Genomic DNA, 16,425 nt, shown 5'->3' with positions numbered 1-16,425 from the left:
GTTCCTTACTTCTGGATGATCTGTAATGATAATTTTGATGAAATAAATGCTCGTCCTGAAGTCTCCTTTGAGGAATAAATGTATATGTTGAAATGAGAATCTTAAAGGGAGTACTCTTAGTTAGTGGAAAATACGAATCTGTGGCAGAATGGCGAAATGTGAGTTAGCTATTGACATGTTCTGATAAATGATACCATGTCAACTTCAGAAATAGAGCCAAGGCGGGGAGGGAGAGGCAGGCTGATATTTTGTGAACCACATACACGCGTGCATGTCTGACACTCGTGCACAGATACTGAATACGGAACTATTGATACCTCATCTGAGAATATGTAAGCACTAGTTGGTGGTTCAGGGACAACAGTAGCTTCATAGAGAGGTTCCTGAAAGACAGAAGTGTCATGATAGATTTTCTACATTTTGTGTTAGTACCATGTGTATGTAATGGCTTAAGTCATTTGAATCCCCTTGCTATTAACCATGAAAGCCCTATCAAGTGAACATACCTGAAGTTGCAAAAGCACACTAGTGAGTTGCATTTATGAAGCTTTTAATAACAATATACTGTTAAGACATGGTCTCATCTGTAGACCTTCATCTGACACAAGTGCATATGATAAAAGCAAAAACAATGATGCGTTGTATTTCTCAAATAAGATTGAGGCAGAAAATCAAAAGCACAAATTACTAACAAACTTATGTTTGCAATATATTATTTTTATTTATTATTAAGCTTGTGTCAACCTGGTAAAAATGAAAAAGCTGATGGAATGTTAAGTTAATTATTAAATGTTAAACTCCCCACTGCCATCCAAGGACATCTATTCCTTTTTAAATTAAGTGTCATTTTCGCTTGTGTACACACTTCATCCTGTGATTTGCTAGCCAGCCACCAACACACACATTACTTTGACAGCGGTTTAATTTGCATATGTTCATAGCTGTAAAGTGATTTTGCTAGTGTTAACTGAATCCATGTTAAGAAAAGGTATACCTCCACTTCTTGAAGCAAAGGTGAAGTGTTGTATGCCTCAACAGCAGCTATCTGTTCTCCTTCGAGGCCTGTGGTCTGTTCCTCTCCTGGTTGGTCAATATTTAATCCTTTGACCAGTTCCTCAAGCAGATCCTATCATTAAAATTAGTGAGGAGAACAGCAATGAAAACTACCTGTTTTTCTTTCTGGAATGGCAGCACATCAGGCTTGTAAAAGATATCACATAACTTGCTCCATTGATGTTTCAGTGTTATTTGCACATTTTCCCCACTTTTGTGAAGTTCACTGCAAAACTTCATCACAGACATTCCAAAATATGAATTTCCTTGAATGATTACTTGCTCCAGTGAATTGAGTGCAAATTCTGGATACACTGAGAACAAGTTCAGTCCATTTCACTCAAACAGTATTTGATGACATCAATCAATATATGGTCAAGCCATATTATCATACATAAACTTCACATTGTTTAAATCACACATCAACACTATCATTCTGTATTAAGCTAAGAAAACAGCATATAGCATTCAGTTGCAAAGCACAAGGGTGACGCTACAATGGAAAGTGAGTACGCAACAAGGCTTAGAGAAAAGATGAGTTTTGATTGACGGTAATCTGCATGAAAACATGATCCCTACATGATTTGGAAAAAACAACTTGCACTGTCTTATCACATTAGTATAAATAACTACCTGAAAGGGAATGCAAACATGTTAGAATTATGTAACATTCTGTAATGTTAAGGGGTTGATGGCAACCTAAGTCATAGGGATTCCAATCACCAGTTTATTACTGTATAATTATCGACAAGATTCATGATTCATACAAGCTGTCAAAAAAGTCACATTCAAGGCATTCGACATTATTAAAAGTCATATCCTATTCACAGTGTTATTCAATATTACAGTATCAAACTTAGAAGTATTACAATACATAGGTTGGAATCAATTACATTTACAATCTATTTTCGCATAACTAATATACTAAGGGCATTAACGTTATGGATTCAAGGGGAAAATGGAACATGGTTTTAGTTTTAAAAAATTTTAACAAGCTCACAAGCATGAGGATGCAATGTAGTTAATCAAAAAAAAATTCAAGCCATGATTGTAATTATGAAATGATACGATGTATTTGAAAGTTGTTTAACACATTTTCAGTTTTCCGTGCTTGAATTACCTTGATCTGTCGTTCTAACTCCTCGCAGACCTCACAAGTAACTGAAGGCGAGTGCTGATTCGCCTGAAAACCGCAAGTACTCACAGTTAATAATAATTTTAATAAAGGATATTTATTGTGCGCCTAATCTCGCAGAGCTCTAGGCGCATGGCTACAAAAGAACTCTCATCAGGTGTGAGATTTAAAAAGGTGTGTTTTAAGAGTAGAACGAAATGATGCTAAAGATTGAGTATGACGGAGATTTGCAGGTAAACTATTCCAAGTTGTAGGACCAGTATAGGAAAATGATCTTTCGCCGAAGCTTTTCGTGACAGCACGAGGTACTTTGAGTACACGAGTATCAAAGGAAGAACGCAACTGTCTTGAGGGACAGTACTGTTGAAGAAGGTCTGTAAGGTATTGCGGCCCAGATCCAATAAATGAATTGAAACAGATTACTGAAAGTTTGTATTGTATGCGAGATGTAATTGGTAACCAATGTAGCGAACACAAAAGAGGTTGGACGGAGTCCGATTTCTTGACCTTATACACTAGTCGTGCAGCAGCATTTTGCACTCTCTGCAACTTTTGGAGTAAATATTTGGGACAACCAGCTAAAAGAGAGTTACAATAGTCCAGGCGCGAAAGTACAAGTGCGCAGATTAAAGTTCTTACAAATGTGTGCAGAGAATGAAAAATTCATGGGTGGACGATGACAAAAAATGATGGGAATGTTGGAATTCTCGATATGTTGACAAAAAAGTCAATATCATGCAGAAAATGCCGCACAAATATGGGCAGAAAATGCCCTCTAGACATGCAATTTTGGTCTTTTTGTATTTCTGAAGCATTCCAAGTTTAAAGCTGATATAAGCAGGATACATGGTGAAAGAAGGCAAAAGTCAAGAAGAACATGCACATGATACTGACATTATACCTTTTTATGTGCTGCAGAAAGTTTAGGACTTCCATGATCATGACAGTGAACTGGACATACAACCTGTAGAGTGTTTTCATTCAGAAAAGACAAAATGCTATATGTAACATGAAATGTTTAAAGTTATGAGGCTGTTGCATCAATTAAGAATATTCTTTACCACACAACTGTGAGTAGGAGAATAAAATTCCTTCATGAAGAGAGTCTTGCTGTTGTGAGAGATCATATCTGTATAAATGCCTGATGTTTGGAACTAATACAAGTTTTAGTCCATCTTTCCCTGTTGCTAACTTGTGAAAGTGCACATTTATAACTATATATTAGAAGACATTCAGCACTGCTAAATTGGTAGAGTTTCCAAGTCAATGCCTAACTCTTATTTAGGAATATGTTTATCTGTATATTTTGATGGATCCCTACAGTAAGATGGGCAGACATTATCAGAAAAGATACTTCACTGGCAGTGATTAAACACAAATACATATCAATCATTTGTATATTGCAAGGAATGCTTTTCAGTATAATGTACCTCACGATGAACAATACGTTTCTTGAATGGTGATTCGATAGTCTGTGAATGAAAAATAAAGGATGACTTGACAAAACTACATTTCTCAATACTGAAATAACACCACACAGCAGAAAAAACGAGAGTACGGGAACATTTTTAAGCCATGCGCCTTCATGGAAGGGTTTCAACCCACACTGGCTGTTATAACCTGCAGATGGGTGCAAGCACTTGTGGACTGTGATCCACAAGTCATGACATCAACAAACGGAAATGCTAAAAGCACGAGGAAATAAATTTGAAAAGTGCATTTTTTCTTACATAAATCTAGCAAGGTAGAAATGAAAATACTGCATGATTGCCACTCCTGTTGAAGAAAATTTGTATTATTACAATATTGCCCATAAGACAAGCAAAACAGAGATACTCTCTGGTATAGAAATCATATTGAGTTTGTGTCATTTCTCTGCCAGAGAAAGACACACTTCAAAGTCCTAGTGGCTTATTGTGAAAAAAATGACTAAATTAAAGTGGTTCTATGGTTCATAAAAGCACCCAGCTTTACCTGTTGTTAGTCGCAAAGTTGTTAACAGAAATATTTTCTAACCATGCTGGGGTGCATAATATGCAGGAAACCAACAGCATCATTTCAATGAGCGGGTGATTTGTTTGTTAACAAAGGACATGGGAGATAATTTCCCTGTAGAAAATAAAAAAGAATAGGTGATGCGCTATCCTTTGGTCACTCTCACCATGCATCATTCATCTGCGGGGGGAAAGAGCAGAAGTTCTAAATGTCAACACACTCCAAGGTACTTTACCTCTTCATCACTGTCCTCTGTAGGCAACACACTCTTTGTGATCTCATCCTCTACAACTTTTTTACTCTGACAACTGCAAACTAATTCATGTCTCACATCAAGATCATGATCAACTTGCTCTTTTGTCATATCTCCTGACTCAAGGTCAGCCCTTATGAAAGAATATTTCTGTATTTCTGAAGGACTTTGTTCTTTTTCTGGATGCTCATCACTTTGTTCAATTGAAGGATGCTGCTCTAATGTGTCAATTTCTTTTGTTTTAGGCACCCTTTCATACTCCATTTCTCTTACTAGTGTCTCTACAACGTCTTCTTCCTGCTCATCTCCAGAACCATTTTCCAGAATATCCATGACATCTTCAAGTTCAAACACTTCAGGTTTTTCTTTAACAGTTGATGAATCAATATGAAGGCCACCATCTGTTTCTGGTAATTCAACTTCTACAATTTCATCAGTTGATTGGACATGAAGGGTTTCGTCAGCAGATTCGGCAATTTCAATGTCATCCCCATCTTCAAATTCATTCTTGATTACAGGTTGCTGTGCTACAGCAACAGTAACCTCAAGCTTTTTAACCTCAAAGTCTGTTTCCTGTCTCTGTCTTTCAATCGACTGTTCCAGCTCACCACAGGGCTGTGATTCAGTCACTACTTTTTCCTCAGATGCAGCAACTTTTACTGTATCTGGACCACTATCAACAGGCGTTAGGGTTTCAACAACTGCAGCACTTTGAGGTTCTTCCTGTAGTGCCTCTTTCTCTTGACCCTCTTGTTCCTTTTCAGAACACTTGTCTGCTTCAACAATTAATTGAGCAGATTCCTTGGTGATTTTATCAGAGATATCTCTTGGTTCTGAATCTCCAGTATCAGCCTCATGTTCATGTTCTGCTGATCTCTCTTCATCAGCCTCATGTTCATGTTCTGCTGATCTCTCTTCAGTAAGAACTTCTCGGGAAATTTCTTTAATATCTACAGATACAGATAAATCTTCTTCAAGTGGTATGTCAGTCTCTACAGACTCTGTGGGTTGATCACATGTTGCTTCAGACACTTCATCTTTAACAGGAGTGTCAACCTCTTTCTCAGGTTGTGAATCTTTGTATTCAGTGTGTAAATCTTGCGTGAACTCTTCCATATCAAGGGATGCTGACAACTCATTTCCTTCAGCTATGTCAGGCTCTACTGTTTCTTGCAATTTGACAGCATCTTGATCCATAATCTCTGTTTGTAATGCTACACTCTCAGCCTCTTGTTCAGCGATTTTTGCCACTTCTTCAGGCACAACTTCTGAAGTGATCACTTCTACAACAGGAGATACAAATGGTTTTTCCTCAAGTGTTACATCAATGTCCTCTGTTTCAACTACTTTGTCAGCCACTTTCTGAGAAATATCTTGTTCTAAAACTGCAGAATCAAACTCCTTATCACACTCTTTTGCCTCTTCAGTTGCAACATCTTCTGTAATCTCTTTAACATCAGAAGAAATAGATGGTTCCTTTTCACTTGCTATATCCATCTGCAATGTCGCTGGTCCTGTGTAAGAAACTTCTTCAGAAATAGCTTGTTCAACAGCTTCAGTTTCAGCCTCTTGTGATGGTTCTTTAGCATCTTCATCAGGGAAATCTTGTCCAGTCTTTTCAACATCAGCAGAAACAGGAAGCTCTTCTTCCACTAGTATGTCAGTTTCTGTGGCTTTTGTTGGTTTGTCAGCAACTTCCTCCAAAACGTCACCTTCTAATGTTGCAGTATCATCCTCTTTTTCAGTTTCTGTTGCTTGTTCTTGTTCAGGTTCTTTTGCAAGTTTTTCACTTACAACTTCAAGACTTATGTCTTCATCATCTGCAGCTACATAAGTCTCAGCAGTTACTACTGGTATGTCTGCAATCTCATCAGAAGTGTCTTGATCCAACACTTTCAATTTTTCTTCAGTCATAGCTGCACTACAAATGTCTTTAACATCAACTTCTAAAGATTGTTCTTTTTTAACCTGCACATCAGTCTCAGATATCTCTTCTGATTTTAGAATGAATTCCTCTTCAAAATCAGCGTCTAAAGATTGTTCTTTTTCAACTTCTACATCAATCTCAGATGTCTCTTTTGTTTTGAGAGTATATTCCTCAGACACCTCTACGACAAAAGCTGAAGTGTCAGCCTCTTGCTCCGGTTTTGTTGCTTTACCTTCAACGACAACTTCACCATCTATTTGTGCAATATCAGACGATGGTGTTGTTTTCCTTTCATCGGAAACCTCGCCTTCAAATGGGTCTGTTGCTTTGTCAGAAATGTCCACTGACAAATCTTCCTCTAATGATACTGTATCAGCTTCTTGCTCAGGTTCTATTGTTTTTTCTTCAGCGGTAACTTCATGGGACATTTCTGTGACATCAGAGGATATAAATAGTTCTTCATCCACTGGTTTGCCAGGCTCTACTGTTTCTTGCTGAAGTTCTTTTGCTTGTTCTTCTAAAATGTTTACAGAACTCTCTTTTGTTTCTTGTGTCACCTCAATAATATCTTGTTCTTCTGTGTCTGGAGATTCTTCTACAGATTCTTCTATCAATTTTTGTGTTTCGAAATCAACATCTGTGGGACCTTCCTCTAAGCACTCTTTAGATAAAACAGCATCAATAGGTTCTCCAACAGCAGTAGATAGAGATGGTTCTATTTCTTGTGTATCCTTCTCTGCTACTTCTGTTGCTTTTTCTGTGATTTCTGAGCTTTCCTCAGAAAAAGGTTGCGAAGCTGTAATAGCAAGTTCTTGGGAGACTTGATCAATATCTGCAGAAAGAGAGGGTTCCTGTTCTAGTTTGAAGTCAGTATCTGTTGGTTTGTCAGTAACTTCCTCAGAAATTTCATGTTCTTCTGAAGATAGAGTGGTTATCTGAAGCTCAGATTCTTGTGTTTTCCCCTCACTATCCTCATCTTGGCAGACCACATCAATATCAGCATACGTACAGGGTTTTTCTTCTGTAAGGTCAGTGTCTTCTTCAGAAATTTCCAGTTCATCTAAAGGTATAGTAGTTACCTGCAGCTCAGCTCCTTCTGACTTTTCTTCAGTAACTGTCCCTCTTGACATTTCATCAACATGAGCAGAGACAAAGGCCTCTTGTGCTAATGTGGCATCACTCTTATCCATTTCAACTTGTTCATCAATAACTTCCTCTCGAATTTCTACATGTTCTGACACTGAAGTAGTTGGTTCCCTTCCAGGTTCATCTACTGTTTCTTCAGAAACCACTGCCTGGGTCATCTCTCCAACATCAGTAGATACAGAGGGCTGTTTCAGTGCTACTGAATCAGTCTCTGCTTTTTCTATGGGTTTATGGGTGGCTTCTACAGAAGCAATGTCAACATCAGGTTCTTCTTCTTTGATCTCAGATTCTGTTGATTGGTCTGCCTCTTCAGAAATGTCAAGTTTTTGTAAAGATGAAGAAGTTATGTCTTGCTCAGATTCTTGAGGTTTTTCTTCTGTAGCCATTTCTTGGGAAATTTCAACATCATGGGCAGATTCAACTGGTTCAACATCTAATGTAATGTCAGTATCAACCTCTTCTGGTGGTTTGTCGATGACATCCTCTGAAATGTCTTGTTCTTCTGAAGATACAATAGTCATCTCTGGTTGCAGTTCCTGTGTTTTTTCCTCAGTAGGTCCCCCTTCATCAATATGAGCAGACACAGCAGCTTCTTCTTCTTTGATGTCAGATTGTGCTGGTTTGTCTGCCTCTTCAGAAATTTCAAGTTTATCCAAAGATGAAGTACTCATGTCTTGTTCAGATTCTTGAGGTTTTTCTTCTGTAGCCAATTCTTGGGAAATTTCATCATCATGAGCCGATTCAACTGATTCAACATCTAATGTAATGTCAGTATCAACGTTTTCTGTTGGTTTGTCAATAACATCCTCAAAAATGTCTTGTTGTTCTGAAGTTGCAGTAGTCATATCTTGTGGCAATTCTTTAGGTGTTTCTATACAGACAGCAGCTTCAGCAGACACAGCAGGTTCTTCTTCTTTGATTTCAGATTCTGTTGATTGGTCTGCCTCTTCAGAAATGTCAAGTTTTTGTAAAGATGAAGTATTCATGTCTTGCTCAGATTCTTGAGGTTTTTCTTCTGTAACCACTTCTTGAGAAATTTCATCATCATGAGCAGATTCAACTGATTCAACATCTAATGTAATGTCAGTATCAACCATTTCTGTTGGTTTGTCGATGACATCCTCTGAGATGTCTTGTTGTTCTGAAGTTGCAGAAGTCATATCTTGTGGCATTTTTTTTGGTGTTTCCATAGAGACAGCAGCTTCAGCAGACACAGCAGGTTCTTCTTCTTTGATTTCAGATTCTGCTGGTTTGTCTGCCTCTTCAGAAATGTCAAGTTTGTCCAAAGATGAAGTAGTTATGTCTTGCTCAGATTCTTGAGTTTTTTCTTCTGTAACCACTTCTTGGGAAATTTCATCATCATGAGCAGATTCAACTGATTCAACATCTAATGTAATGTCAGTATCAACCATTTCTGTTGGTTTGTCAATGACATTCTCTGAAATGTCTTGTTGTTCTGAAGTTGCAGTAGTCATATCTTGTGGCAATTTTTTTGGTGTTTCCATAGAGACAGCAGCTTCAGCAGACACAGCAGGTTCTTCTTCTTTGATTTCAGATTCTGCTGGTTTGTCTGCCTCTTCAGAAATGTCAAGTTTGTCCAAAGATGAAGTAGTTATGTCTTGCTCAGATTCTTGAGTTTTTTCTTCTGTAACCACTTCTTGGGAAATTTCATCATCATGAGCAGATTCAACTGATTCAACATCTAATGTAATGTCAGTATCAACCATTTCTGTTGGTTTGTCGATGACATTCTCTGAAATGTCTTGTTGTTCTGAAGTTGCAGTAGTCATATCTTGTGGCAATTCTTTTTGTGTTTCCATAGACATAGCAGCTTCAGCAGACACTGAAGGTTCTTCTCTGATGTCAGATTCTGTTGCTTTTTCTGAAGATGAAGTAACTATGTCTGACTCATATTCTCGAGTTTTTTCTTCTGCAGCCTCTTCCATCTCAGTCTCTACTGGTTCGACTTCCTTAGAAATATCTTGTTGTTCTGAAGTGGTACATGTCATCTCTGGTTGTAGTTCATGTGGTTTTTCCTCAGTAAATGCATCTTCAGGGGCCTCACCTATATCAGCAGACAAGGCAACTGCAACAGATTCCTCTTCTTTGAAATCAGGGTCTGCTGGTTTGTCTGTGACCTCTAAAGAAGTTTCCAGTTCTTCCAAAGGTGAAGTAGTTAAATCTTGATCAGGTTCTTGAGGTTTTTCTTCTGTAACCAATACTTGGGAAATCTCATCAGCATGAGCAGATTCAAAGGCTTCAGGCTCAGCTGTTTCATCTTGTTTGTGAATGGCTACCTCAGTAATTTCTGATTTTCCTAATTCTGAAGTGCTTATCTCTGGCTGCAGTTCTTGTGGTTTTGTACCCAATTCTTGGGAGACCTCATCAACATCAGCAGATAGTAAGGGTTCTTTCTCTGCTGCTGAGTCAGTCGTGATTGTTACTGATAGCTCATCAGTGGCTTCTTCAGATAATTTGTCTTCTGTAGTAATCTTTTCAGAAATGTCTTCCATAGGCACTTCACTAACACAAATCTGTGCCTCCTGTGCAACCTTAGGAATATCTTGTCCTTCAGTAACCAAAGGTTTATCTGCAGATTCATCCGTCACTTGTTGCACCTTGACATCTGGTTGTACATCTGACAGACCTTCCTCAAATATTTTATCAGCTAAAACAGCATCAACAGGCTCAGTTGCAAATGCTTCTGCTGGTTTTTCTGCAACTTCCTCAGAAAGATCTTGCTGTTCTAATGCTAAGGTAGTAACCTCTGGTTGCAATTTCTTTTGTTTTTCTTCAGTTATGACTTTATCAGACATCTCATCAGTTTCACTAGACACAGTGGGTTCTTCTTTGAAAGTAGGATCGGCTGGTATGTCAGTGATATCCTCTAAAATAACTTTCTGTTCCAAAGATGTGGTGTCAGCCTCCTGTTCAGGTTTTGGTTGTTGTAAGGTTTCTTCTGAAACAATGTCTTGGGAGATTTCATCAAGATCAGAAGGCTCTTTCTCTTCTAGTGACTCAGTCTCAGCTTTTTCAACTGGTCTTTCAGTAATTACCCCAGAGGGGTATTGTTCAAAAGACTGAGTTTCAATATCTTCATCAGGTTCTTGTTGTCTCTCCTCTGCTGTAACCTCTTCGGTCTTTTCGAAAGGAATTTCAAGGTCACAAATTGCTGTCTCTGGTGAAAATTCAGGTGAAATTGGTTCTTCTTTCTCTATAGGTTCTGTCGCATCTTGGGATTCAACATCTGATTTTCTGTCGGAGGGAACTGTCTCTTGAACCTTTTCAGATAAAATATCAACAGGTTCTTCAATGGCAACAGAAATAGCTTGCTCTCTTTCTACTGATGTATCTTTCTGTTCTGTTTCTGTGGTGTATTCCTCAGAAGTATCCTGTTGTTCTACATTTAGAGTAGTTACTTCAGGCTCTTGTGGCTTTTCTTCAGTAATCTTTTCTTGGGAGATCCTGTCCAGCTTAGAGACTTCTGACCTTGTCATTTTATCAGTCTCTGAGCTGTCAATAGGTTCACCAACTATTTCTTCAGAAACTTCTTGTTGCTCTAACATTCCAGAGTCTGCCCCTGGTGTGGTTTCCATCAGTCTCTCATCTGTTTCAATCTCTTGGACCATGTCTTCAGCAGTCTTTTCACTGTCACAGACCTGTATTTGTTGCATAACTTCAGAAGTCTCTAGTTCTGTATCGTGTGATTCTTCAGTTAGCTTTTGCATTTCAACATCTGTTTTTACATCTGAGAGCACTCCTTCAAGTTCTGATGATAAAACTACATCGACAGATTTTCCAATTGCATCCTCTACTGTTTCTACTGGCTTGTCTGAAATATCTCGTTGTTCTAATGTTGGGGAAAATAGTTGCTCAGGTTCTGATATTATTTCGTCAGTACATTCCATTGACTCACTCTCTGCTGTTTCTTTTGTTTTGTCTGGGGTTTCCTCAAAAACCTCTTGTTGTTCTAACAATGGGGTAGTCATTTCTAGGTCAGTCTCTAGTAGTTTTTCTCCAGCAACCATTTCTTGGGAGAGCTCCTCAATTGGTGAAGCTAGAGGGGTCTCCTGGTCTACTTGTTCGTCAGTCTCTGCTTTTTCTGTTTCTTCAGTCATTTTTTCTTCTAAAGGTGAAATATCAACCTTTTCCTCAAGTTCTGTTGGTCTATCTTGATCAGTTACCTCTTCAGAGATCTCTGTGATAGGCACTTCACTTTCGCATATATCTACATCTTGTGTTATTTCTGGAAGAGTTTGTACTTCAGAAACAGGAGATTCCTTTGGTGATTCTTCTGTTACCTCTTGTACTTCATCAATAGGCTTAAACCCTGATGGTTCTTCTTCAAAGATCTCTTCATGTGGAGAGGATATAACAGCTTCTCCAATATCAGAAGATACAGATTCATCTTTTTCATCTGGTATATCAGCCTCTGCTTCTTGAGCCTTTTCTGTGACTGATACATCTGTTTGTTCTACAGCTTGAGTTGTTATCTCTGGCCGAGGTTCTTGTTGTTTTTGTTGAATGATCACTTGTTGGGAGACCTCTTCAATGTCAGCATGCTTTTCTTCTGGTATGTCAATTTCTACAGTTTCTGTCTGTTTGTCAGTGATTTCTTCAGAAATGTCTTTTTGTTCTAATTCTTCAGTGTCAGCCGTTTGCTCAGATTCTGTTGGTGTATATTGTCTGGCATCCTCTTCAGAGATCTCTGCATCAGGAATTTCACTCTCGCATATCTCTGTTTCTTGTCTTATTTCAGGAGAAGCTGATACTTCTGTATCTGGAGACTTCTTCATATCAGTGTCAGGAATTTCAATAGCCTTCTCAGAAATATCCTCATACATTTCAGCTTGTTCTGATTCGGCCTCTTGTTCAGATTCTGTGGGTCTCTCCTCAGCAGAGACCTTTTGTTGCAGCTCTTCAAGAGACTGTTCACTTTCAGATATCACAGTTTCTAGAGTTTTTTCTTGTACATGTTCTTGTGTTTGTTCATGAACTTCAGTAAGTTCTGTTGGTAGAGCCTCTTTGTCTTCTGGATCTTGTTTGTCAACAATCATAAAATCATCTGCTTTGAGTTCAGTCGATTCTTCTTGTGTGTCATCTGAAGGGAACACCTCTGCAACAGGTTTTTCACTTTCAGCTGACATACATGGTTCATCTAATTTGGATATATCAGTATATTGGTACTCTAAGGACTTCCCAACATAATCATCAGATACTTCACTTTGTTCTTTGAAAAGAATTTCTGTCCTTTGATCAAATGTGGCTGGTTTCTCCTGAATAAATATAGCTTCTGATATCTTCATGACAGATGCATCCCTACATACCATTTGTTCTTCTTCTTGAGATTCCATTTTAGCTTCTCTCTCTGTTTCTAATGATTCAGGAGGAATTTCTTTGATGACATCTTCACCTATTTGTTCAGTTTTAGATACTAGTACATATTCTGTGGTTGTTCGCTCAGTTCTAATCTGTGTATCTTGATCCATAATCTGCTTATGACTTACTATAATTTCTTCTGTTTTATCTGCTTTCAATTCAAGTGGACCAAGAGCTTGCTCTTCAATGTGAGCAGTTTCCACTGACTCAACTAATGTTGTATCACTGACTAAGTATTTGCTCTCATCTTCTTCAGTGATGATTACTGGACTTACAAAATCAGCTGGCTCAGATGTTTCAGTAACACAGACAAATTCTTTATCAATGTCTCTTTCATCATCTATGATCTGCAACTTAGGCTCCTCAGTCATTGCAGCACTGATTTGAAGATGTTCATTCTCTTCCCCAGTAACTTCTACAAACGGAGATACTTGCACATCAGTTGTCTTTTTGGCAGTAGTGGTCACAGCTTGGTAGATTTCTGGTTCTGGCAGATGAGCAGGTTCATGTTTATGCTCAATGGTAAAGTCACCTTCATATTGATCGGATTCAAGTGGTTGTGCTGTAGGTTGTTCTAATGTTTCATATTTATCTAATTCTATTGTTTGGGTTGTTGGTTGTTCGTGTATTAGATCTGATGTTTTGTCAAATTCAATTGGAGATTCAAGACTATCAGTTTGTATCTTGTACTCTATTGAAATTGTTTCTTTGACTGGCTCTTTGGCTTTCTCAAAGCTAATACTGTCAATCACAGTTGTTTTGACTGACTGAGTTTGTGTGATTGCAATGGTTTGCTCAGAGACTTTGCTTTCCTCTGAAAGAAGATGAGATTCAACTAGAGTGTCATGCTCTACAGACTTGTCTCCAGGCCCAGGTGGTGACAATTCTTGCTCTGGAGAAATTTCAACCTATATATAGCAGGGAGAATGAGTGTTAGCCATTTTAAAGGGGAACGTCACTAAATTATTCCTGTAGAGAAAGGGGAAAAATTCAAATACATAGGAAACAAATCCACAAATTTCACAAAACTTACCAAGCACATTACAAATATTAGCTAGAAATCATACCTCTGGAGAATAATCTGCCGCTCGTGAAGTTGTTGCATATGGTCCAATGGCAATTTCAGCTCGTCCCTGGAAATTCAAATGGGTAAACAATATGCTTTGAAAGATGTCGAAATGTGCTTAGCAAGCAGCATAACTTATTTTGATGTACTTCAAAAGATGAAAATGGCATGAAAATACATTATAGCAATTAAGGCCAGATGCTAGCATGCTCTTCGGTTTTTTACATGTATTTGTAGTATGCTGATAAGTAAATTGATCAGTTATGCAAGTTAAAGCTGAAGCATACCTCGCTGACTGCTTCAGGAGTGGTTGGACTCTCTTTACTGATAGCAATCTCCACAGGAACCTACATAATTAGAGTTAGTAAAATGTGCTCACTTTTGTAAAGGAAAATGTGCTCAACATAAATGTATTCAGCTCTGAAAATTACTATGGTTGCTACATGCCTAAGACTAAAAGCAATGATGTTTTTGTGCATATGACATGGTGTACATTGGCATACTGTTATGAGGTGGAAGGATGTAACAAAAGTATTTAAAAGAATTTCTGAAATATCCTGGAAAAAAAGTAATTTTTTGTATAATTAATGTTTAAGGAGGTAACTCCTGGTTAACAAACTGTAGAACTTTCCTTGTTTGAGGTTCAGATTTTTTTGACATGCTTGATGTACAAACCGTGTGTATAAAAATATGACAGTAGTGTAAACATTCCAACCAAAAGCTGAAATAAAAGTATGAATGAACCCAAACATGACAACTACAGCTGTTGAAAAATACCTCTGAAGGTCCAAGAAAATCATCTGCTGCTTGTTCTTTTTCTGGTGTTACATCCTGTAGAGAGATTATTGCACATAAAAATCACACTAAGAATGAGCCTGCATCCAATTGCATTGTGGTCCGGAGTAGAACTACAGTGAATATGGATATACATTTGTAACACACAACAAAATGCTCATCTTACTAATACCACTATTTCAGGCATACTGCTAAACAAGTATGGTAAAGGGCAAACGCAAGGTAGAGAAATCTATCTGCACTGGCCAAAAAAATAGCTAAGCAACCTGCCATCAGCAATTGAGAGCATAATCTCTACTGCCTCTTCCAAAGATTAATAGCCATGCAATATTTACTGATGACTTGTAGATACGTGCAGTTGCATTATGCAAACACGAAAGAAATACCAGCAGAAAAACATGCAAAATACACTTATACACTTGTCTGAAGTGCACTAATATATTTTTGGCGAATAAAATACTTGAAAAAAAACCAAATCTACCTTTACAAGCATGGACCACATTAATAAAACCCTACAACTTGGTAATATTGTGCAAACATACATCTTAATAAGCTTTGGCATTCGCTGTCAATGCAATAGCCAATATGTACTAAATAAAAAAGCGATTATTATGCTGGTTGGCAGACTGCAGAGGAAAAAAAGGGAAAATTATCGAGCATATGAAAATAAAATATTTCCATCAATCTCGCTAACTTTACAATACAAAATAAATCTAAAATTTACAAAAGCCATGCATTATTTCAGAGGTACATCATAAACACACGAGACACCTGCACAAAGGACTAAAAATAAAAATATGACATTAACAGACAGAAGTAACTTCAGGTTTTGGTACCTCAGATGTTATATCTGGCTCGCCTGGTGTTTCTACTTCCTCTCTGTATTCCTGAATAACATGAATTTAAGTGCTATGAATTAAGCTGAGAATGTTTTAAAAGATGTGAACTACATGTTATATGGTAAGTAACATTCATGTACAACAACAAAGACCATCTATATCACTGACAAAGCATCTGGAACAGGTTAGATATTACAAAACCTTTTCACTGTACAAAGTTCAACAGAGTAACTACTTACAAACAAGCAAAGTAACATCAATGACAGCTTTACATTTAGTAAGTACTCAAATATATGTACCTTATGGTAACTTTCAGTTATAACTATTTCTTGACGAACCTGATTAGGAATAAAAAAGGTGGGAAAAGTAATGTTTATTGATGTTGACAGAGATCCTAAAAACAAAAAAGGAAGCAACAGACAATTATTTGCCATGTACCTGTTGTCTAGTTTCAATATGTTGGTCTTCAAAGCTGACTACTTTTTCTTTTTCTGGGGTTTCCTATGGTGAGGTTGAAGAAGAGTGAAGAGAAGTGAGCATTGAAAAGGGATTAAAGCTGAAGCAAGAAAAGGGGGAATTGCTGCAGTAAAGACTGATGAGCAAGGGAGTTACATTTACCTCTTCCATTTTTTCCATGATGTCTACATCCATTTCCTAAGAAAAGTTGAGAATAGCACAGGTAAGAGTAAGCAGAAGAGGAGGCGGGTCTCTAGGAAGCTGGCACTGACTGCTAGAATCATACAATGTCACAACATTATGCTTTAACAATTATTACCTCTGCCCCTGCTGCATCAACTATTTCCCATTCTTCATCCTCCTGTTCTTCTACCTCCTAGA

General features: G+C 37.8%; 2 protein-coding genes across 51 annotated transcripts in view; both read right to left on the bottom strand.

Annotated features, from left to right (window-relative positions):
* LOC139122555 (ankyrin-3-like) overlaps window positions 1–16,425 on the bottom strand; it is a 193,505-nt gene that overhangs the window by 14,144 nt on the left and 162,936 nt on the right. For 33 of the 50 annotated variants that reach the window (XM_070688054.1, XM_070688071.1, XM_070688084.1 and 30 more), the window contains 13 exons: window positions 16,364–16,420; window positions 16,207–16,242; window positions 16,027–16,089; window positions 15,888–15,926; window positions 15,586–15,636; window positions 14,732–14,785; window positions 14,242–14,301; window positions 13,956–14,021; window positions 3,619–3,660; window positions 3,090–3,152; window positions 2,174–2,236; window positions 995–1,126; window positions 318–383 (listed from right to left, as the gene is read on the bottom strand). In XM_070688054.1, the coding sequence (XP_070544155.1) occupies window positions 318–383; window positions 995–1,126; window positions 2,174–2,236; window positions 3,090–3,152; window positions 3,619–3,660; window positions 13,956–14,021; window positions 14,242–14,301; window positions 14,732–14,785; window positions 15,586–15,636; window positions 15,888–15,926; window positions 16,027–16,089; window positions 16,207–16,242; window positions 16,364–16,420 (792 nt within the window). The remainder of the gene's footprint in view (window positions 1–317; window positions 384–994; window positions 1,127–2,173; window positions 2,237–3,089; window positions 3,153–3,618; window positions 3,661–13,955; window positions 14,022–14,241; window positions 14,302–14,731; window positions 14,786–15,585; window positions 15,637–15,887; window positions 15,927–16,026; window positions 16,090–16,206; window positions 16,243–16,363; window positions 16,421–16,425) is intronic. The other 17 variants (XM_070688087.1, XM_070688088.1, XM_070688089.1 and 14 more) reach the window with 10 other exon arrangements.
* LOC139122410 (fap1 adhesin-like) lies at window positions 4,249–13,930 on the bottom strand. Its single transcript, XM_070687787.1, has 2 exons — window positions 13,922–13,930; window positions 4,249–13,796 (listed from the first exon to the last, which is right to left on the bottom strand). The coding sequence occupies exons 1-2, from the start codon at window positions 13,928–13,930 to the stop codon at window positions 4,395–4,397; spliced, it is 9,411 nt and encodes a 3,136-aa protein (XP_070543888.1). The 3' UTR covers window positions 4,249–4,394.

The sequence above is a fragment of the Ptychodera flava genome, chromosome 22 (assembly GCF_041260155.1).
Source record: "Ptychodera flava strain L36383 chromosome 22, AS_Pfla_20210202, whole genome shotgun sequence".
NCBI classification, from domain to species: Eukaryota; Metazoa; Hemichordata; class Enteropneusta; family Ptychoderidae; genus Ptychodera; species Ptychodera flava.
The sequence above is the reverse complement of the archived record's forward strand: the minus strand, read 5'-3'. Positions and strand labels throughout refer to the sequence as shown.